This window comes from Megachile rotundata, chromosome 7 (assembly GCF_050947335.1).
Source record: "Megachile rotundata isolate GNS110a chromosome 7, iyMegRotu1, whole genome shotgun sequence".
NCBI lineage: Eukaryota > Metazoa > Arthropoda > Insecta > Hymenoptera > Megachilidae > Megachile > Megachile rotundata.
In genome coordinates this window covers 5,763,569-5,787,180 of record NC_134989.1, presented here as the reverse complement: position 1 = coordinate 5,787,180, position 23,612 = coordinate 5,763,569, and the positions used below count along the sequence as shown (strand labels likewise).

At 33.6% G+C, this 23,612-nt stretch overlaps 3 protein-coding genes across 9 annotated transcripts in view; 2 read left to right on the top strand and 1 right to left on the bottom strand.

Moving 5' to 3' along the window:
- The window catches only part of LOC105662052 (uncharacterized), an 81,821-nt gene that overhangs the window by 13,797 nt on the left and 44,412 nt on the right, over positions 1-23,612 (bottom strand). Inside the window, exons 4-7 of one of the 7 annotated variants that reach the window (XR_013038876.1) lie at positions 9,827-10,018; positions 9,562-9,759; positions 9,086-9,230; positions 6,279-8,811 (exon numbers count right to left, since the gene is read on the bottom strand). The exons of 3 other annotated variants lie outside the window; for them this stretch is intronic. The gene's annotated coding sequence lies outside the window, so the exon portion shown is untranslated. Of the gene's footprint in view, positions 1-3,358; positions 3,422-4,100; positions 4,829-6,278; positions 8,812-8,896; positions 9,012-9,085; positions 9,231-9,561; positions 9,760-9,826; positions 10,019-23,612 lie in introns of those variants that run through there. 3 more of the 7 variants (XM_076534056.1, XR_013038877.1, XR_013038875.1) reach the window with 3 other exon arrangements.
- LOC143264892 (uncharacterized) lies at positions 228-2,254 on the top strand. The gene is made up of 6 exons (XM_076534052.1): positions 228-420; positions 1,030-1,152; positions 1,223-1,313; positions 1,415-1,560; positions 1,844-1,976; positions 2,040-2,254. The coding sequence occupies exons 1-6, from the start codon at positions 374-376 to the stop codon at positions 2,088-2,090; spliced, it is 591 nt and encodes a 196-aa protein (XP_076390167.1). The 5' UTR covers positions 228-373; the 3' UTR covers positions 2,091-2,254.
- LOC143264889 (uncharacterized) lies at positions 10,277-14,934 on the top strand. The gene is made up of 5 exons (XM_076534046.1): positions 10,277-11,742; positions 12,305-12,439; positions 13,079-13,169; positions 13,275-13,420; positions 13,956-14,934. Exons 1-5 carry the CDS (start codon positions 11,654-11,656, stop codon positions 14,221-14,223), a joined length of 729 nt encoding a protein of 242 aa, XP_076390161.1. The 5' UTR covers positions 10,277-11,653; the 3' UTR covers positions 14,224-14,934.

Below are 23,612 nucleotides of genomic sequence, written 5' to 3'. Positions count from 1 at the left end.
AGACTTGACTGGGAGACGAATAACATCGAGGTACTTCGAATTATGCAGATCTACGCATTTCACGGAAGACGCATCTTAATACTTCTTACGGGTAAGATAAATATTAAAAACTTTTTAATTTTGATACTGTTTCAGTTTACATATGGAACGTATTTTAGCTCTCTTTTACGCAGGATTGTGTATAATGCTACTATACCACATTTCACCTATTACTTTAGATGAAATTGTACCCTTTAATGCGTCTCAACCAAACAAGTTTCCCATAGATATCAATTTCTTGATTAACGAAGAGCAACACCCTATTTTCAACGCTGTCCTGCTATATCTATTACTAATCCTGGACATAACTATTTTAGTTGCAACAGAGTCGCACATGATCATGATCAACTTGTATATCGCTGGTTTATTTCGTATTGCAAGGTTAGACTGCGTCCAAATTATATCGTAATTATCACGCATTAAATGTATTTCTATATCGATGTATTTCTAACTATATCGAAACAAGAATCTGTTCAAGTACAGATGAATGTTTGTACCGCGAAGTGAATAATTTGGTGTTGAATACTCTATTCATTTTTAATATTCAAATTCCATAAACGTCAATAAATTATATTATGTTGTTCGGACCGTTGCACAAATAGTTTCGTTATCACGTTTAATTGGCAAAGTGCGATTGTCCACGTACGAACTGCAAACATGAACAGAATAAACAGTTTTACAACACGAAGCACACAATTGCGGCAATTTCCAACGATTAATATACAATTTTTAAAAACGTGAAATAAAACATACCGTTCAAAACTTTAGAAGGAACAGCACATTTTTTTTCTGTATCGGCTACTTCTTATTACCTATATATTAAAAGTCTAAATCATGTGTTCAATACTCATGTGTTTAATGTTAGATTTACCTGAATAATATGAGCTTTGAAAATAAGAATCTGTATGGTTATGCCAAGTGATCTTATGTTCTCATTATCTTGTACTATCTAAACCTCACTTGTATAATACTATTCACTATCGTTTTCAGTTATTATTTCGAAAAAGCTGTTCTTGCGGAATCCGTAGCATCGTATCATCTGCGAAGTTGTACAAATAACGAAACTGTCAGTTACCTAGCTATTGGTGTATTGGTTCATGGAAGGGCACTTCAGTAAGTACTTACTAATAGGTTGGCCTACTGCACTTTTAAGGTATACCCCATTTCATGTTTATCCATCAAGGAGATTACATGAAGGAAGCGAAAAGGTCAAAGTGACATACAGTATCCTCACCTTACTCGGTATGATTAATGTGAGCATTAGTTTGTTTTGCGTGAGTAATTTATGCACAGTTTTTTGTCAATTGACATAAACATTATTCTATTCCCTAAAAACAAGCGTAATAGAATTTTCAAATTGTTTTGTGTGTTCAAGCTTTCTGTGACGGTGCTTCAGTTATCAGATATCAGGGAGACTTTATTTTCTGCCACGGTATTGATTGCTACACTTGGATACATATTTTGGTTAAACTTTACAGTCGAATACATGATTGAAAGCGCTAGCAGTATCTCTCTAACGACGTAAATGTCTTGGAATATTATGTGTATTAAACTTTTCCTGCTGACTTTTAACGTGTTGATTAAGTAATCATATTTTAGTAACACTCGTCTTTACATTTTTAATGCGACACTTATTTTACCAAAATCTCTCTGAGCCACTAATAACTAGTTAGAATTGCAGACAAATTGATTTCCAAGATTAAAATATTAATGAGCCATTGAAGAGTATTTTTTTTAACTATCACCTTTTTAGTCGTACCAGATTTCATTCAGCAAAGCAATGTATCGTCCTCTTTATTTACAGGTACAGTACCAACTGGTACGAAACATCTATTACAACCCAGAAATTATTGCAGATGATTATACTGAAAAGCAACAAAAGCGTCTCATTCAGCTTTTTCTCTATCATTAGTCCGTCAATCGCAAATTTCGCAGTGGTATATCAGTACTAATTATGGTCTCCTAAAAATAATATTCTGTATTGAATCCTTATTTTTCAGGTTTTAAAAGCAGCAGTATCCTACTTTACTGTATTGCTGTCATTACAGTGACTCTACTTGTATGACAAAATGAAAATCAGTAAAATGCGAATAATCATACCAAACGCTGAGGATGTTGATGTGAATTTATTATTTTATTTATTTACTGTACAATTTTATTCATTTACAGCGTTAATAAGTGTGCCACAGTGTTCATTATACAACTATTTCGGATTACTCAGCAAAATTTAATAAATAAGTGTTTGTTTTACTATTTCTTTCTCTCATTTCGCAGTTTATCTTCCAAACTTTCAGTATTATCGTAATATAGATTCTACTTAGTTTCTATGAACGGATGAGAAAATAAATTATTATTTATCGAGATATAAAAAGATGTGTTACTTTTTAACTTTTTAACATTATTTGTACACACGTAATTTTTGCACATTGTTTAGCACTGTGGGAATCGCATAAGGGTAAACACAATAATCAAGTCTATGTTGCGTTGCACACAAGTTTATTAAAATGCGTACGAGCAGTGAAAACTATGTAAGCTACAAGACTGACTCTGACGGACTGTCTCGTCGCTAGTTAAAACCTCTCTTCGAAAACTCATCAGTAAAAGAAGAAAGAAACAGTTTAGAAAGAGAGAAAATATAGAAAGTGGAAAAATCCAGAAAAACCGTTGAAAGTTCGGAAAAGGAGAGGTACAGCGGAAGAGAATCATAAAACAGAAAGTGAAGAGGTTTGCAAGGGCCTGAGCGTTGACACTGACCAGGCCCCGGCGAGAACCTATAGAAAGTGAAAACAATTAGAGAACGTAAAGCTAAAGAAGATAGAAAACAGGAAACAGAATTTTAGAAAACAGAAAGAATATAGAAAACAGAAAAGGCAATGGCGTATGTGGTGCCAAGAGCGCCACAGCACTATGAAATTCGTCATTCTAGAATATAAATTTTATCTGTGCATGGCACACCTCTATCTCTAAAAATTACTGAAATATCCAGCAAAATATGTTCTGCATCCCTTTGATACCCAATTTCAACTACTTAAAGTGAATATTAACGGCCTCAAAAGAACGTGCATGCAAGGTGGTCCAGTAACTATGTCCGCCTCCATTATCTCTGTTCTTTTTAGAAGTACAGAAAGACTATTTATATGCGAGTTGAATAGTTCAAAGAAGCCACAACATGCAAGTAATAATTCTTTTTCCAGACGAAGGACTTTCGGAGATTTGATGGTTACCTCCATCTTTTCTAAATAGTACGCTATATTTTCATATTTCTAGTGAAGAAGCAGGTATTTAAGAAATTACAATGATAATTCTATTAATAACTTACCATAAACAGACCGATGGTATTGGTCAATTTACTTGCAACCATCTTCGACATGGATAAATAATCCTAAAATTATTGAGCCTGATTATTAATTTGCTGCGGCAAAAAAATACTACTCCTTATTTTCTAAAGATGTCAAATTAGAAGATTTTGAATTTTTTCAAAAAAAAACACAGAAAATACAGTGTAAGTAATCAAGTTATACTTTGGTTAAAAAATGAATACGGATATTTCCAATAATAATATGCAATAATAATATTAATAATAAAGAGTATTTTGTATAATTAGGATAGTAAAAATATGTTATTATGCGCAAATATTTAACAGTTTATAGTAGCAGCAAGTTAAATATATTCTTGTAATTAAAAATAAATAATTGGAAATTAATATATCATGCAAACAATTAACAGAATGGACTTATTTATACCATTGAATTTCTGATCTCAAATTGTTTATCGTTTCATTCCAATAAAATAATGTAAATACAAAAATTATTTGGAAATATCTTACTCATATTATAGAGAGAATAAAATTAACTTTGTTACATCATTTATATAATAAAAATAACAATGCATTTGAAATAATAAGTTATTTGTTAATGAATTATTAATTTTTTGTTATTTTACTTGAAACAAAATGTTCCCAATCTAAAAAATATGGTGCTACTATTAAAACGCCTCGAATAAAACCAATAATATAAAAAATGAATAGTGTTTATTGATTTTAGCATACTTCGTGTACTCACTTTTAATATAACAATCAACATGTTAATGTAACACTTGGAATTTTTGACTTTCAAATTCTTTACATTATCATAGTGAAATGTGTAATCGTATCAGACACGCACACTAATTAACACAATTAACTTTTTCAGAAAATTTTCTTCTACCGTTTCTTTTATCCTGTTGTTTTCTTAATATGTGACACTATCATACCACCACGCTACAGTTACTAACCACGTTACCCGTATCCTACTTTCCTATGTATGTTAGATAATTTTCGAAAAGGTGATCAGTTCTCGACTTAGGTGCAGGGGTAAGTGACACGTTTCACAACAAATATGTATTGTCATCGTGATAATTAACGTATTAATATAACATTCCTCACTCTCGAGTTTCAAATCTTTCACACATTCAGGAAATTAAAATATATTAGACACAATAATGAGCATAATTACGATTTCGATATGTTTCATAACAGATACCTATCGCCGCCGTAGCTGTCAACGCGTAAGCACAACGGTTCACTAGAATTTCACATTTTTGACACCATAAAGGTTTCACATCCTCAAACACTGCTATATATTAAAATACAGATACTTGCACTGATAAACAATATTCAAAATCCAGTGAATTACAATGAAGAAGCAGCAGCAACGCACAGTACATCCTTTACCTTCGAAGAACCGACGCCGACTGAGCCTGGAAGGGGGTAGCTACCCCCGTACAAACACCGTATCCAAGGGGTACGTAGACTCGGTTGCTACGAAGCTATAAATCAATGATAGAAAAGCGGTTAAGACAAGTGAAAAAAATGGGTAAAGAAAATATTATTTTTCCGAGGGCATCAAACTCGATGCACCGTCTACTGCCTTCAATTCTCTGCAGGAAAATTTAGTATGATTGTCTATCCTGCTTTAACGATTTTTACATTGTGTAACTGGATCTACTATCGATCGACGAAAACTGCGGAAAATATATATAAGGTATATAAAATTCGTACAAAATATACCTATGTGGGAGGTATACGGATACAATAGTAAACGATTTTGTTTTTAGAATATAAATGAATACGATCAAACGACGATTGCTTCAAACATTATGTTTTTGTTCACAAATGCAAATAAAACTCATCTTGTTCGACGGCTTTGATAGCAGAACTCTTCTTGACTAACGACTCACCTCATTTCTGTGGTGATCATCGGAGTCGTCGGTAAAGAAGAATTCTTTTTTCAAAGCCGTCAATTAAGTAAAGCCCTATTTGCAGTTCTGGACAAATAATCAATGTTTTAAGCAACCGTCGTTTTATCGTGTTCAATTTTATTTAAAAAAAAAATCATTTTCAATTCATTCTGTTATAAAGCCTTTAATCAAGAACGTGCATACAAATTAACAAAGTCCAAAATCATTTTAAATAAATCAATAATATTAGTGAAGTTAGTAATTAATTGTTTAATTAAATATAGGAAGTAGTAGTTAATTAAATAAGGGAGAAATATTCCTATATTTCTATAGAAATTGTCTTCCAACATTACCATGCATAGTTAAAACTATGCGCAAAGACAACCAATATTGCTAAATTCATTTTGACTACTTATTTCGATACGTATATTTAATTGAATGTTTGAAACCAGAATAAATGAGTAGGGATGTTATTTTAAGAAAATTGAAAATATTTAAAAGTCGTTAATTGAATCATGTCCAATTGGTTTCAGCATTAATTGTTTGTTAATAAATATAGACGGAGTTCTTCATGACCGACGATGGAGAAGAGGTGAAAGTTCTGCATGACCGACGGTTTGGATAATTGGATAATTCGAAGAAAATTCGGAAAACAGTTACGCTCCGACAACGACCAAATTTTTTACATTAGCTCTTTTTATAAAAGAGGATATCTATAAGAATAGTTTTTGGCGACTCAAAAGAAAATTTCTCTCCATTCTTATGCTATTCCCTATATTATCGGCAAGACACTATATGGTGCGTCAACTGTTCTAACAAGGGACATCACCAAGGCGTCATACGCGGATTTTAATGAAATTGACATATGTTGTAGCTTTTTAAAAATCATTTGACACGTATTTTTTTATATCTGCGGATATCCATGTTGTGGGGGTGAAAATAGCCCTCAAAGTTGGGGGTTGAAAACACATTTTCTTTAATATCTCGGAAACTAGAGGGTGAAGGAAGGTGAATTTTTTTTTAAATTGTGTAGTTTTTAGTCAGGAACTTAGTTAGTGACAAATATTTCGGGAGAAATTATTTATTTAAACAATATATTAAAAAATTGGACTTTTTTTTCAGTTTTTCACCCTAAATGCAGTTCGATTTTTTTGCAGCTTTGTATACTAAAGATATGGATCAAAATGGGGGATACGTGTTTTTGGAATTTTTTGTTTATTGTAATTTAGCAATAATTACTACATATACAATTTTCTCTTACCTTTTACGAAGAAATGAATTGAGATTTGTTTTCGAAGAGGGTGATCCCTTTTTATACGATAATTTGTTACGTCTTTAACAATTGGATAATATCAAATGTTTATTGTTCCATCGGTAGCCAGGGAAGGTCCAGCGGGCAGGTATAAGTCCGCCGCGGTAAAACTACACAATTTAAAAAAAAATTCACCTTCCTACACCCTCTAGTTTCCGAGATATTAAAGAAAATGTGTTTTCAACCCCCAACTTTGAGGGCTATTTTCACCCCCACAACATGGATGTCCGCAGATATAAAAAAATACGTGTCAAATGATTTTTAAAAAGCTACAACATATGTCAATTTCATTAAAATCCGCGTGTGACACCTTGGTGATGTCCCTTGTAAGCACATAATCCGCATCTTCGGATTCACGGAATATATTGCAAACTCCACCAAAAACTATACCAAACCGATTCAGTATATCCGTGTAAATTAGAAGAATTTTAAATAGAGGCGTTTGTGAATATACATAACATATGTTTGTACCGTCATTAAGGTAGAGAGTGATATTAACGTGGTAAAAATTTTTTTCGAATAGCCAAAACTAGCGTTCTCACAGATGTTTCCCTTAATATAAAGCAGTTTATCTGCAAAATTTTACGTGATTTAGAGCATGACGGTTTTGCAAAGAAAAGCCCACAATTCTGTAGTGCCTGTGCCGTTTGCTAGAACTTTACCTTATCGACGTGTCCGGAGAAATTCTAGGCGTGATATTTTTATTGATTATAATATCATGGAATAATATCATATATAATATTACTTATTAACTAATTAAATTGAGTCTTGTAGCTTCTAGAAAAAATGTAAACGCGCACTACTTAAAATTACAGAACTATTACTTTAGAAAATATACTTCGAGCTTACTAACTAATGCATCTATCTTGCAATGAATACCATTGCAGTAGAATACTATTTCAAGATAAAAATCACTGTTCTCGAAATTCTAAAAAAATAAGATGTTTTCAGAGTTACAACAAATCTATGTCTTTTCAGAGCTTTAGCAAAGCTATATCTTTTCAGGCTTATTATAGATATTCTTTACAAACGTAGAACAACGCTCAATGAACACATTATCTAAATTAATCATGAAGATAGTACACCTTACACAAGTACAATCCACGGTCTTAGATCTTCTATAAATCGAATACATCTTAAAATCAGTATATGTGCTTATAACTCGAGACAAACAGATGCCTGTCTCGGGTGGCAGGTTTTATAAGGGCAACCATGGAAATTTTTTTTAAAAAAATTAATATATAAAATATAATATAATACAATTGCCAGAATATTAGGTATAGAAATCACATAAAATGTATCCATAATTCCAGCCATAATAATATCTTTTACACGAGAGAAATTAAAAATTCAAATTTATCCGTATTTTCTCTTTGGACTCGTAATTCACGTATAAGATATTCGATCAAAATATTTACACGTTTTATTAAAATATTTGCAAAATAATGTTAATTTTTAACGTAATTTTTAAACAAACAAAATTTTCAAAGATCCAGATGCACTATATAATTGGCCTTCCAAAACGAAAAAATTGACATTTTGAATTCTTTGTCTAGGTCTAATAGTTCGCAAGATATTTGTAGGAACAGCTTTTTCGATCTCAATTTTAAGGGTTATTTTCACCACTTCAAAATGGATTTCGCACGTAAAAGAAAACACATGTCATATACTTTTTCGCATTGTATAACATTTCACATATAAAAATCGGCGTGTAACAATTGGACGATGTCCATTGGAGATTCAGAATTTCATATTATTCTGGTAGAGACACGTTCAAAACGAGGCCTTTCCAGTGAATTGTAGTTCCTCAAGGAAGGCAGAACCGTTTCAAAATCGAGTCGTCTGATGTTTTGGCATCCGTTCCTTGACACGGAGAAATTAAGCCGCACAAAGGGGTGACTCGCCAACGCAGAACTTCCTAAAATTATAAAACACCGATTATTTTAAAGGCTCATCTGCTCCTAACCCTCCTTGCAGAAAGTACTCACCGAAATCTCTTACATAATGACATTTCAACTCACTTATCTCCGCAGCCAATTTTGGATCCTCCGAGCAAGGACTAGCAATTTAAATTATCCTACGTCGGTACATGGTGTGTACACGTGATAAAGCTGCCATATCTCAGGAACTTATGGAAGACTTGCCTGCACATAGCGTCGAAAAGGTAGAGCCTATTTCTTCACACGGGGGTCGTCTATGCAGTCCCAATTCAAGTCCGTACTTCACCAGGTCCGAACACGAATCTACAGAAACGTATATTACAGTTTTTATTTGTTTAAATACAAAAGCTGTGCAGATTGAGTTAGTAAGCGGTTATAATTCAGCCACCTTCATAGCGGCGTATAAGAGATTTGTGTCTTGAAACGGTTTCCCAACCTTTAGCAACAAAGTGCTTCGGCAATGGTACCATACCTCATGGAGCGAGTCATGAACTTACTTGTACCTACATGTCCACGATAAAAAATTCTAATTTTCATTATTCGTTAGCCTCGAAAGGTATTTCATGGCACTACATACCTCCAAATGCACCGTATTTCAATCAGCTGTGGAAAGCGGACGTTAAAAGCCCAAAACATCATTGAACCGCATGATCAGGTCTCACGACACTGTTGTGTTACATCGAAGCGTGCCTCCATTCAAGATCAATCGGCGCCATGTCGGACTGCATTGAGGAAAAGTCGGTATTAACATTAGGTCACTTCTGAACCAGGACACCTCTCATAACGCAACTAAAGACCTATATGCTCGATTCGAAAAAAAATTGAGTTTTCGAGTTTGGGATAGAAATTTCAAGAATTTTGTACTTGAGCAGCTTAACACTGGAGTACTTCATGAATTTAAAACTTCAAATTCTCTCAATTTTGAATTTTCAAACTCTGGATAGAGACCCTGTATCTAGGCTTTAAATATCTAACTATTAAATGTATAGTCGTTAGATATCTTTGGCGATTTCGCTGTAAGTTATTATCAATCGACAGTTCTGTAGTTTTTACCGGTATTGTAGGTAGGTAGGCTGTTAGGAAGGAGGGAAAGTCATCAAAGAGACACCCTAACGTGTCGAATAGTGTTCTACGTCGGTGCATGGTGTGAGCACGTGATAAAGCTGCCCTATCTCAGGAACATATGAGTCTCGCCTGCGCCTCGCGACGAAAAGGTAGAGCCCATTTGTTCACACCGCGATCGTCAATGCCCTAACGTGTAGAACAATTAATTATACCGGTGGGGATTCTAGTGACTAATAAGTTTGTGATTGCTCACCTTCAAACGGTGCATAAACCACAGAATTAGGATCTGTTATGTTACTTCTGCGTTAAAATAGTCGAACCATCTGAAGCAACTCCGCGTTCACCGCACGTGAAGCTTTCGATTAAGATTTTTATTATATGAGCCCGTTCCTGATTTCTGCTCGCTTCTGTAACGTTTCATCGAGTCCGAATTAGCTTGTCAGTTCTGAAATAAGAGAAACAATTTAATTATTTTGTTCCTTGATACACATTTAATCTGTTTATGTTCGGGAACCGGTAACCACAATTGTTATCTGGTTGTTCGATGAAAAATGATCAATTACGAAATAGTGGAAAGTTTGAGATATCCTGTGATGACACAATAGATACATATTATGAAAATGTAACTTAAATTGATTTCACACAAAATGGCTAATGACTAGGTACCTAAATTACTTCGTCCTTTGTATTTCATATTTTCAGACTTAAAAATTCATATATCACTATATCTCAATATTTCCAGGTTTTCGTTTTCATGGATATCCAGATTCTATCATTCATAAAAGTTTAAAATTCTTACAGTTAAAGTTTAGAAATTATTAAATTATTTGTTAATTGTCTGCCATGAACGAGCAAAGACGATGATAGAACGAGTCTGAACATACAAAAGTCAGGGATAGAAGGAAAGTTGAACAATATTATTCGGCGGACGTAAACCGACTGAGAGCAACCTGAACAGTATCCTCCCTCGTAACCTCTTATTTCATAAAGCTATAAAAATTTAACTTTGGTCAGAAAATTTTCTTCTCTCGCCGTTTCTTTTACCCCATCATTTTCTTAATAACACTACTGTAACATTAAGCTGCAGCTGCTGATGGCGATACTCGCACCCTGTCTTCATGAATAAGTAATTCCACAGTCGTGTAACATGTCAATCACTGTGTTGCATCGAAAGAATTTTTCTGATATTTCGCTTGAAAGTCTTTCAAAAAGGTAATATTTAGAAGGGTAAGGTGAAATGGAGGGTAGATAGATGACTCGGAGGTCAGTAGAGTTTAAACCACTGCAAGCGATGGCAGAAATGAATAGCTATTACAAGTGGTGTCTGTTCTTTCTATCAGTAATTGGACTTTGCCCGTACAGCAACAAGAAATTTCGAGTCTTGCATAGTGGCATCATAAGCTTCATTATTTGGACATCTATAATTGCCCAGGTTTTTATTATTACGCTTGCTATACGTATTAATTGATAAATTTACAAAACGATTTGATACGCTGTGAAACTTTTCCTAATATCTTGACATTAATAGCTTCTTAAGTTTGCAGTTTTCTTCGTTATGGAGATAAGTCTGTTTCGTCTGTTAAGGATAACATCATTTATATCAATGGCAATGGTCGCACTTACAAAATATCACCTAATATGGTATCTTATCGAAGACGTAAGTCGCGTATAGAAATTGAATTCATGTTTATGTAACATTTGTATACATATAATTGTAAACTCCAGGTAAAAGAATTTCTAGATCGGATCAGGCGTGAATGGGAGACAAATAATGACGAGGTACTTCGAATGATGCAGATCCACGCCTTTCACGGAAAACGTCTAGTAATAAAATTGGCAGGTGAGAAAAATCTTGAATAGTTTGAACTTCGGAAAATGATTCAGTGGACACACAATATGTTTTACAGGCTTTGCTTACCCTTCAGTATGTATTGTGGTACTATACCATACTTCTCCTATTATTTTGGATGAAATTTTACCATTAAATGAGTCTCGTCAAGTAAAGTATCTAGTAATTGTGGAATTCTTTGTCAACAAAGAGCAACATCGAATTATCAGCACTTGTTTGGTACATTTTTTCATGATAACTGACGTAACTGTATTTGTCGGTTTGGAATCGCTTACAATCATGATCACCGCGCATGTCGCCGGATTATTTGCAGTTGCTAGGTAAGTTCGTGTCTCGAATGAATCATACCATGTTATTCATAAAATGTACGTCCAACCTACATCGAATGAAACGAAGATCTTGAAAAATATTAAAGAATTTCCCAAATGTCAGATTAATGATTTTACTATATGAATCAGTCGTTTTTAATGACATTCAGGTTTCCTAATCCTCAAAAGAATTAAACTTCGTTTTCCAAAATTTTGTTATTAACGCAATAGAAAAGTCTAATTGTGCACAGTGAGTGTATACAGAATAAAAAGAGTTACAACCTGTCAAATATTTTCAAAGCAGTTTCTAGACGATACTTTACTTTCAGAAGAGGAAAGTGGAGTAGAATCCATATACAATTTTTTGGAAAAGATGGTACAGTTTGTTTCCTTATCACGTACATTTTTTTATTTGCTCATTTTCATAAGTTTTAATCCTCATGCAACTAATAAAACGAGTCAGTTGGATTGTCCTGATTCGGACTCTGTATGTTAAATAAATTAATCTTATTTTCTCATCATACTGTTCCATCCATTCCGCCTTTCTGACAGTGCTCTTATCTATCATTCTTAGTCTGTTCTTCGAAAAAGCCGTTCTTGCAGAATCATCTGCAAAATATCTTCCTCGAAATAATGAAAGAATTTGTAGAAATAATGAAAGTATCAATTATATAATTACCGGTACTACAATACATCGAATGGCACTTGAGTAAGTATTTTCTTTATATATATGTATTAACCATTTTTGCCTCACGATAACTTTAACTTTTAAACCAGGGTTTTCCGCCTCCTTTTTGCATTAACGTTTTGGCAAAGAGTGATTCTTCCTTGACATCGTTGCATTTGTTTCTATAATAAACATTATACAACAAAGTCACAGTACAAACAATTGCTGAAATGTTGCTTAAAGTTAACGTTTGAACAGTGAATATTAATCAGGTTTTCGAATAGCAAATTCATTTCGCATCCTTCCTATTATTTTAGTTACGTTTTATTGTGTTCGAGCGAATTACTCTCTACATTCCACTTCTTGAATACAAAATATATGTATTTGAAAGAGGAATGGTTAGTTGTCATTACTTATGCAATAATTTTAGTATATTTTTTTTCGCATATGTATTTTATGATTTGGAACTAACTACATGAGATAGTCTTATATATGTGAATGAACAATTAATTATTAATTACATTGATAAATTGTAACTGCAACTAATGTAAAATTGGAATCAATCTAAAGGGTGATTGTGCATAAGGCGTAAGAAAACCCTGCAGTGACCTCTGGCCAACTCTACGCGTTTTATGTATTCACCGAAATATTTTACTTAACTGATTAAGTATATCTTTGAAGATTTGTACATGATGTAAACAACTACTGCAATGTAGTGTACGGTCCCGCCATTATATTTGGTGTGATTGCCATGAGCTGTCATTTTTTTTGCGTGAGTAATTCACATTGTATCATTTTATATTAGTTGGTATGTATACAACTTTCTTTTTCAAAGAAATCCCGAATAAGAATTTAATAAATGTTCTGTTTGTTAAAGCTGTCTCAAACGGTATTTCGACCAGCAGAGAGTAGAGAGACAATTTTATCCATGTTTCTAATCAATTCTACATTGGGATGCCTGTTTTGTGTGAACGTTGCATTTCAACACATGATCAGCAGCTCTGAAAGTATCCCTATAACAACGTAAATGTATTCGAATGTTGTTTGCGCACATCCTCTCTTGCTAGTTTTTCGCGTGTTAATCGCCACTTACTCATATGTTCATTATGAACGGTTTTATGTTTACATTGGTTAAAATACGTAATGTCAACAGAGGTATTAGCAATATATTTCTTCAGAAATACGGTACATATTTTCTACGTCATTTCAACTAACGTGACATAAACTTTCAAAGCTTGAGAACATGTAAATATTTGTGACATTACAAATTCTTTGTAGTTCTCCAAATTTTGTTTTCATTAATTTTTCCCATTATTATCGGAGTTTTTTATTTTCGTTGTTGACATTGTTGTTATATTCGTTTAAGGCATGCCATTTAGTTGCTCTGTTCAAGAGATCGTGTCATTATGTATTACGCCATGTTAGTGTGCCGAATTATTTAATCGTCCGTCTTGAGATCTGATTTAACATGCTGATGTACTAGTAAAAAGAATTTCATTCAACCAAGACTTTTGAAATCGTACTGGTTTTCTCAATGTATCGTTGTCTATAATTGCAGGTATAATACCAACTGGTACGAAACGTCTGTACCAATGCAGAAATTTTTGCAGCTGATTATATTGAATACTAACAGAGAATTTACGTTCAATATCCTAAGTGTCTATGCTCCATCGATCGAAGGCTTTGCAGTGGTATGCTTAATACATGTTACAACCCCGAAAAGCAATATTCTATACATATTGAACCCACTTTTTTCAGCTTTTAAAGGCATCGATATCCTACTTTACTGTTCTGCTATCTTTACAGTAAATCTTCTGACCACTTGATAAACCAAAAATATGAATCAGTTGTTCTTCTATCTTGCGGTACGCCTTTATTTTTCATTTGCAACCTTAACGTTGATTATATACCTACTAAAAATGAATTAACGAATCTTATTAACCAAGTCAACTGTGTTCCTCCTTTACTTCCATTGCTTACAACTGAACCTCGTTATCTTAACTGTTGTTAGTATAATTGTAATATCATATAAATTCATGCACTTACATCACCTTCTGCAGTCTTCGTAACACATCACACAAAACACTTCTCTGCGTACGTACCCGTGCTCTGTCTTTGGAGGACGTAAACCAACTCAGGATAATAAAAAAGAATCCTCCCTGGTGAGATTGTACTGCATAATCTTTGTTTGTTTGTTAAAAATATATTTGTTGTAGAGTGACTATTAAGTAAACTGACTTTTTTCATTCACACCCACCCACGTCCTCACTGCTATATTGGAAGTAAAATTACAATATAATATAAATTCAAGTGTGTGCAGCGTATTCACCGGCCACCCTAAACATATCACCGCTAACTAAAGACTGTAATAATACAAGCTTTTTTTTGGCGGATGCAAACAGACTGAGATCAATCGAACAGTATCTTCTCACGTAAGCTCGTATTGTATAGAAATATGAATATTTAACTTTGCTCAGAAAACTTTCTTCTCTCGCTGTTTCTTGTACCCTATCATTTTTTTAATGACTTTATTGCATCACCACAGCAACAAGTAATTTCGACTCTTACATAATGGCATCATCAGCCTTGTTACTTGGGCATCTGTAATTTTCCAGGTATGGGTTACAAAGTTTATTTTACGTACTACTTGAAACAGTTATGAAAGTTTTCTAATGTTTCGTTATTTTGTGACGAATGTTGAACAATTCGAATATTTTTTTTTTAGTTTGCAGCTATCTTCGCTGTGGATAAAAATCTGTTTCGGCAACTTAGGGATTTATCAATTGCAGCAGTGGCAGTAGCGGTGTTTACAAAATACCACACAATCTGGTATCAGATCAACGACGTAAGTCGCGTATAGAGATTGAATTGATGTTTTCGATACATTCCTATTAATGTTGTCGTGAAATGCAGATGGAGGCATACCTTAATCAAATCAAACTTGATTGGGACACGAATGATGACGAGATACTTCGAATTATGAAGATGCATGCGTTTCAGGGAAAACGTCTTGTAATACTTTTTGCGGGCGAGGAAAATTTTAAGGGGCTTGTAACTTCGATAGTATTTCAGCTTATACAGGGTGTTCGGCTACTGGTGGGCATAATTTTAGGGGGTGATAGCTGGGGTGATTCTGAACAACTTTTTCCTTTACCAAAATGCTGGTTAAAGCTTAGTTTTTGAATTATTAATGAAAAACACTGACCAATCAGAGTGGAAGAATAGCGCGCGCCCAGATTGGAGAGCGACGGATGCAAGCGTAACGGTTGACCATGGTCGTGAACAAACAAATCGCGCGATATCGGTAACATAGTTACCATCATCGGTAATACGTCAGCCGGTAAGTAGTTATAAAATTCACAGCTATTAATAAATATAAATTTATTAACGGAACTTATTGTATGGATGAAACGAAAATAAAGGTGAAGATCAAGCGCAGTTTTTTTTAGATAATTAAAAAAAATGACTGTTTGTTTAACGATATAAAATTAAAGAATACTCGGACGTTTACCTCATGAGTGAATTTACGATGCAAGAATTCTTCATTAATTTTGAAGTGTATCGTCGCATATAATAGCTATCACAAGTGGTGTATGTTCTTTATGTCGCTGATAGGACTTTGGCCGTATAACAGGAAACTTCGAGTTTTGCAAAGTGGCATCATCCAGCCTCCTTACGTGGCTCTTTATAACCGCTCAGGTGTGGCTATTCAAGTTCGTTTCAAGTACTAATTGATACATTCTTAGCCCTTTGCGCTTAAGAGGTGATTCTCAGTTACCATTTTATTTAATACCATAATTTAAAATAAGCATTTTTTAAACGATTCTATAATACGACACGTGAGGTGTATAAACACAGCGAAACAAACAATAGTGGGAATTATTGGTAGAGAAATAATAATCTCAGAAGAATTCATGTAACTTTTTAAATAAGTTTTAAAGTTGCTGTTTGCAAACAGTCAAATTACCTTCGTGCAAAGGGTTAAAACTATTTTGTAAGCTTTGACTCTGAATTTCTCAAACAACACATGACAGGACTAATATTCTAGATTTTAGCTTTCTTCACTATAGAGAGAAATCTATTTGATTTGCTACGGTTAGCATCATTTTTAACATTGACATTGGTCGCATGTACAAGATACCACATAACCTGGTATCTAATGAACGATGTAAGCTCCGTATGGAAACTGAATCCATGTTAACAGAACATTTATCTAAATATTATTATAAAATGCAGGTAAAAGGATTTCTAGATCAAATAAGGCTTCATTGAAAGATGAATAATGAAGCGCTACTTTGAATCATGCAGGTGAACGCCTCTCACGGCAAACGTTCAGTAATAATTTTTGCGAATGAGAGAAATCTCGAATGCTTTGAAACTCTGAATCTGATATAGTGTATAGATAATAAGTTTTTCAGGCTTTATTTACCCTTCCGCGTGCATGATGATACTATACCACGTTTCTCCTGTTATTTTGGACAAAATTTTACCATTAAATGAATCTCGCACAGTAAAGTTTCCAGTTTATGCGGAATTCTTCATTGACGCAGAACAACATCCAATTGCCAAAAATCTTCTGATATATTTTGCGATGTTAATCGACGTAACCATATTTGTTGGAACGGAGTCGCTAATGATTATGATTGGTTCTCATATCGCTGGTTTATTTCAAATTGCTAGGTAAAACCGAGTCTTAAATAAACGATGTATGTTTGAAATATGAAAGAATATTTAACCTCTTCCCGTGCTTTGACGAGTCTCATTCGTGACGCACTTACTGCTCAAATGTGATAAACCCTACTCAAATTTTGAATAGTCTTTAACTTGAAATTTAGGTCCAACTATAAGTTGCATTATCAAGGATGCCTGAATATAAAATACACAGAACTTTTCTTTTTTCGTTTTAATGTTATAGTCCTGAATAGTTAGTCTCGACTGCCGCATCTGATAAATAAATGGCACGAGAAGGGGTTAATTTGTGATGTGATTGATTTTACATTATGAATCGTTCGTATTCAATGACATTCGTTTCGCTTAATCTTCTTAGGAATTAGCCCCTGCTTTTCAAATCATTTTGAAAGTTATGTAGTTATATTATTTCTTCTTCACTTTTTCTTTTGCATGTTTAATTAACATATTAGAACAGTCTAATTATGTACTGCGAGAGCGCGACAAAATATACAGATGTACAATGTAACGCACATCTTCAATGCTGTATCTAGATAACGAATATGCAATTTTCACAAGTGAGAAATGAAATATGTCCTGTATATAGTTTTTTAAAAGACACAGTAGAGTTCTATTTTATAGATTGAATCACATGACAAAGGGTGCGAAGCAGAGAGATTGTATTGATTGTGGCTCTATACGTTCATTAATTAAATTTTATATTCTCATTATTTCGTGCTTCTGATAATGCTCTACACTACCGTTCTTAGTTATTATTTCCAAAAAGCCGTTCTTGCGGAATCCTCTGCGTTGTGTGTTCCACGAGATCGTGCAAATAGTAAAAGTATAGTTAGCGGCGTTGCTGTACATCGAATAGCACTTCAGTGAGTATATTTCTTTTATATGTACTAACATATTCCGCCCTACCGTAATTTAAATGTTTAAACCAGGGATTCTCAGCCTTTTCTTTAAATCAACACTTATGTAAAGAGTGGTTTCCTTTATCGATACTATTACATTTTTATCTACGATGCAGAGCATGCAGTATAATCACACTACAAACTGTCCATAAGTAACTTAAAAATAACGATGGAGCAAGGAATATGAATAAACTGTGTTTTTATAGTTACTGTTTATTGTGTTCCTGCGATTTACTCTCTGCATTGCACTTATTGCATGCAAAATACATACATACATGTATATTTGAAACAAATATCATTGATCGTTGTTACATTTTTAATATCACTAGTATTATTTTTCCCTTATATTTAGTTTATATCGTAGTTATTACATGATGTAGTCTTATATTAGAGGTACCGAAAAGTAATCAAAATTTCGTTCGCTTTCGAAAAACATTTATTTATTAAAGAAATCTTAAATGCTAATCAACAAAATAATTTCCATCATTTTCCAACGCTTTTTGTCAGCGTAAAGGCAATTGTTCGATTCCCTTTTTAAAAAAGTCCTTTGAATTTTCATTAAAAATCTTTGAAGTCATCGAAGAAATTTTGAATACTTCTCGGTCCCTCTAATATAAATAAACTAGTTATTAATATTTTTAATAAATTACCTGTAATTATCAGTAATTATTAGTACTTGTAATCTATAAAATTTTAAATATGCCAATCTACTTATGGAAAATATTCAAGTCTATTTTAAAGTGGAATGATGCACCTAATAATTTTACCAACCGGCGAGAGATAATGTCTAACGTATAGTGAGACTCTATCATGACCTCTGGTTTAAACCACGCATTTCTGTATACACCGCGATATATTACTTTATTTACTGATTATGTATATCTTTGAAGATTTGTACGTGACATAAATAACCACTGCAAAATATTCTACATTCTCACCATTATACTTGGTGTGATTGCCTTAAGCATTCATTTATTTTGCGCGAGTAATAAATGAACTTTACATCACTCGGTATGGAAATAATTTTCTTTTTTAGAAACGTCTATAATAAGGATTTAGAAATTATTGTGTCTTTTAAAGCTGTCTCAAACGGTGCTTCGGTTATCAGACATCAGGGAGACAATGTTATCCTTGTTATTCCTCACTTCCACATTGGGATATATGTTTTGGATGAACCTTACAGCCGAACACGCGATCGGCAGCGCTGCAGCATCCCACTAACAACGTAAATGTATTGGAATATTATTTGTATAAAATCAGTTCTGCTAATTGTTAATCGTCAAGTATATGTTAATTACGAACGACTTTGAGTCTGTATTGCTAAAAATACCCAAAGGACATCATACCAACTGATAATCTATTTTTCAAAAATGCGATGTATATTTTTATACTATTTCGGTGAACTTAGCGTAAGCACTTAAAAATTAAGAACAATTAATTGTTCATGATATTATATATTTTTTATATTTCTATTGATTTTTACCATTATTATCATAGCTTATTGCTTTCGTTGTCGTTATTGTTCTAATCGTATAGAACATGCTATATAATTTCAATATTCTAAAGATAGTATTATTATTTACCACGCTATGTTAGAGTCGCAGACGTTTTAATCATCCGTCCAAAGATTTTACTTGCAAATGTTAATGAACCATTAAAAAGAATTTTTTTCAATTGACGCTAGTAATGTTTGTGGTCCAACTTAGCCGTGTATCAATATCTATAAATGCAGATATAATACTAACTGGTACGAAACGTCTGTAGCAACGCAGAAATTACTGCAACTGATTATATTGAATGGCAACAGAGGCGTAGCGTTCGACTTTCTAAGCGTCTATGTTCCGTCAGTCAAAGGTTTTGCAGTGGTATGTTTAATATTTTATTAAAATCCACAAAAAAACATTATTCTCCATTGAATTCTCATTTTTAAGCTTTTAAAGGCATCGGTATCTTACTTCACTGTTCTGCTCTCTATACGTATTAAGAGTCTGTTAGGAACGATTAACTTTTCTTATTTGGTGACGCGTTATTATTTTTCACTTGCGATTTCAACGTTACGACGTTCATTGTATAACAATTCAAAATTAGTTAACAAATCTTATTAACCAAGTTAACTATCTGTCTGACTTCTTTTCATTTCGCAAATAAATCTCCTTACTTGTTGGTAGTATAATTGTAATATAATATAAATTCGTGCACTTACATCACTGTCACAGACCACCTCAAGATCCACTCCAAAGACATCTGCGTTTCGTGTGCTTTGCCTTTGGCGAACATAAACCAACTGAGGGCAATCGAAGGGTATCCTCCCTCGTAAGCTCGTATTGCGTAGAAATATAAAAATTTAACATTGTTCAGAAAATTTCCTTCTCTTGTGTTTTCTTTTACCCTATTATTTTTTTAATGACGCCACTATAATATTATGCTGCAGCTGCCGATCGCGTTACTTGTACCCTATCTTCGTTAATAATTAATTTCACACGTGTGCGACCTGTCAATCACTCTGCTGCGTCGAAAGAATTTTTCTCATATTTCACTTAAAAATCATTCGAAGAGGTAATATTTGAGAAGGGTAAGGTGAAATGGAGGGTAGATAGGTAACTCCGAGATCATTAGAGTTTAAGCCACGGCACACGATGGCAGAAATGAATGGTTATTACAACTGGTGTATGTTCTTCCTGTCGGTGATTGGTCTTTGGCCGTACTGCAACAAGAAATTTCGGCTCTTACACAATGGCATCATCAGCCTCATTACTTGGTCATCTGTAATTTCCCAAGTACGGGTTACAAAGTTTGTTTTACGTACTAGTTGAAACAGTTATGAAAGCTTTCTAATGTATTGTTATTTTGCGACCAATATTGAACAATCTAAATATTTTTTTCAGTTTGCAACTATCTTCGCTGTGGACAAAGATCTGTTTCGGCACCTTAGGGATTTATCAACTGCAGCAGTGGCAGTAGCGGCTCTCACAAAGTACCACGCAACCTGGTATCAGATCAACGATGTACGTCATGTATAGAGATCGATTCCGCGTTTACGAAACATTGCAATAAATATTATTATGAACTGCAGATAAAGACATATCTAGATGAAATTAGACTTGATTGGGAAACGAATAACATCGAGGTACATCGAATTATGCAGATTTACGCATTCCATGGGAAACGTCTCGTAATCCTTTTTGCGGGTAAGGAAAATTTTAAGGGGCTTATAACTTTGATATTATTTCAGCTTATATATAAAATGTTTTACAGCATTCTTTTATCCAGGATTGTGTATAATAATGCTATACCATATTTCACCTATTATTTTGGATGAAGTACTGTCCTTAAATGTGTCACGTCCGAACAAATTTCCAGTTGATATCGAATTCTTAATTAACGAAGAGCAACATCCTGTTTACAACATTATTCTGTTATATCTATTACTGATCGTGAACATAACCACATTAGTTGGAACAGAATCATTCATAATTATGTCGAATTTGCATGTAGCTGGTTTATTTGATATTGCAAGGTTAGACTGCATTCAAATTATATCATAATTATTAGGCATTAAATGTATTTCTATATCGATGTTTTTCTAACTCGGTCGAAACCGATCTATTCAAGTATGCAAGAATGTTTCTACCGCGAAGTGAATGATTTGGTGTTAAAAAGTCTATTCATTTTTGATATTCGTATTGCTTACTCTTCAATAAATTATACCATATTGTCCACACCAAAAAATTTGTAGCTACTCATATTCTTATTTATAGTTTCTCTATCGTTTTCAATTGGCACAGTACAAAAGTCCACTTAAGTACTGAAAACATGAACAGGATAATCAGTTCTACAAACCAATGCACATACTTACGGCAGTTTCCAACAATTAATATACAGTTTTTAAAAATGTGAAATAAGACAAACCGTTTAAAACTTTATAAGGAACAGAATATTTTTCTTTTGTGCCAACTGCTTCTTTCATTGATTACCTACTTATTAAAACCTGAAATCATATGTTCAAGATTGTTTGGTGTAGCGAATAGTATCAGGTAAATCGCTTGCTTTGAAAATAAGAATGTGTATGGTTATATCAAGTGATTTTACATTCGTATTAGCCCATGCCGTTTATACTACAGCTTTATAACGTCTTCTCTATCATTCTCAGTCATTATTTCGAAAAAGCTATTCTTTCGGAATCCGTTGTATCATATCTTCCGCAACACTGTGAACATAACGAAACTATCGTTTACTTAGCTACTGGTGTACTTGTCCATCGAAAGGCGCTTAAGTAAGTACTTACAAGTAGATACCAGCCTATTGCACTTTTAAGTTCTACACCATTTCATGTATTCATCACGATGTTCTCCGTAATTTAGACGCGTCTCTTTGTAGGTATATACATGACTTGAAAGAAATGTACAAAGCGTCATACTGTTTTCTTCTTCTACTGGGTATTATTACTGCGAGCATCAGTTTGTTTCGCGTGAGTAGTTTGTACCCCACAGTTTTTGACGGATCGACTTGAATATTATTGTCCCATAAGACAAGCACAATAGGATTTTTAAATTTTTTGTTTGTTCAAGCTTTCTGTGACGGTGCTCCAGTTATCAAATATCGGGGAGACTATATTCTCTGTCGCGGTATTATTTGCTGTATATGGATACATGTTTTGGTTAAACCTTGCAGTCCAATACATGATTGAAAGCGCTAGCAGGATCTCTCTATCGACGTAAATGTTTTGGAATATTATGCGTACTGAACTTTTCTTGCTGACTTTTAACGTGTTGATCGCTAAGTACCCATATTATAGTAATACACGTCTTTTACATTTAAATGTGGCACTTATTTTACCAAAATTTCTCTGATCCACTAATAACTAGTTAGAATTGCAGACAAATTTATTTCCAAGATTTGCCGATATTGCTGTCAAATAGCGCGGAACAAATTGTTGATATGCTTCTATAAACCCGTATCTTGATATGTAACCAAAATTATTAATGAGCCATTAAAGTGTATTTTTTTTAACTAACACCTTTTTAGTTGTGCCAGATTTCATTCAGCATAGCAATGAGTCGTCCCCCCTATTTACAGGTACAATACTAACTGGTACGAAACATCTATTACAACGCAGAAATTATTGCAAATGATTATACTTAAAGGCAACAAAAGCGTCTCATTCAGCTTTTTCTCCGTCATTACTCCATCAATCGGAAATTTCGCAATGGTATGTTAATGTTATTTATAATCCTACAAAAACCAATATTCTTTAATGAATTCTTATTTTTTAGTTTGTAAAGGCATCAGTATCCTACTTTACTGTTCTGTTATCTTTGCAATAAATCTTCTGTCTGCTTGGTAAAGTGAAAGTAAGAAACGATTAACAGTGCAATATATTCAGAACAGTGATATGAATTTGTTGCTCTTTTATTTTGTCGCGTGTAATTATTTTTAATTTGTAACCGTAACGTTATGATGTTCCTTGTACAAGTATTAACAAACAATTAAAAAATGTCTTTGGCCAAGTTAACACACTACCTGGTTTGCCTCTACTATTGTTTGTAACATTTCCTTTTTTCATTTCGCAGTTTTCATTTCAAATTTTTAGTTTTGGAGACTTGCGTCGCGCTTTATATTATTCGCGC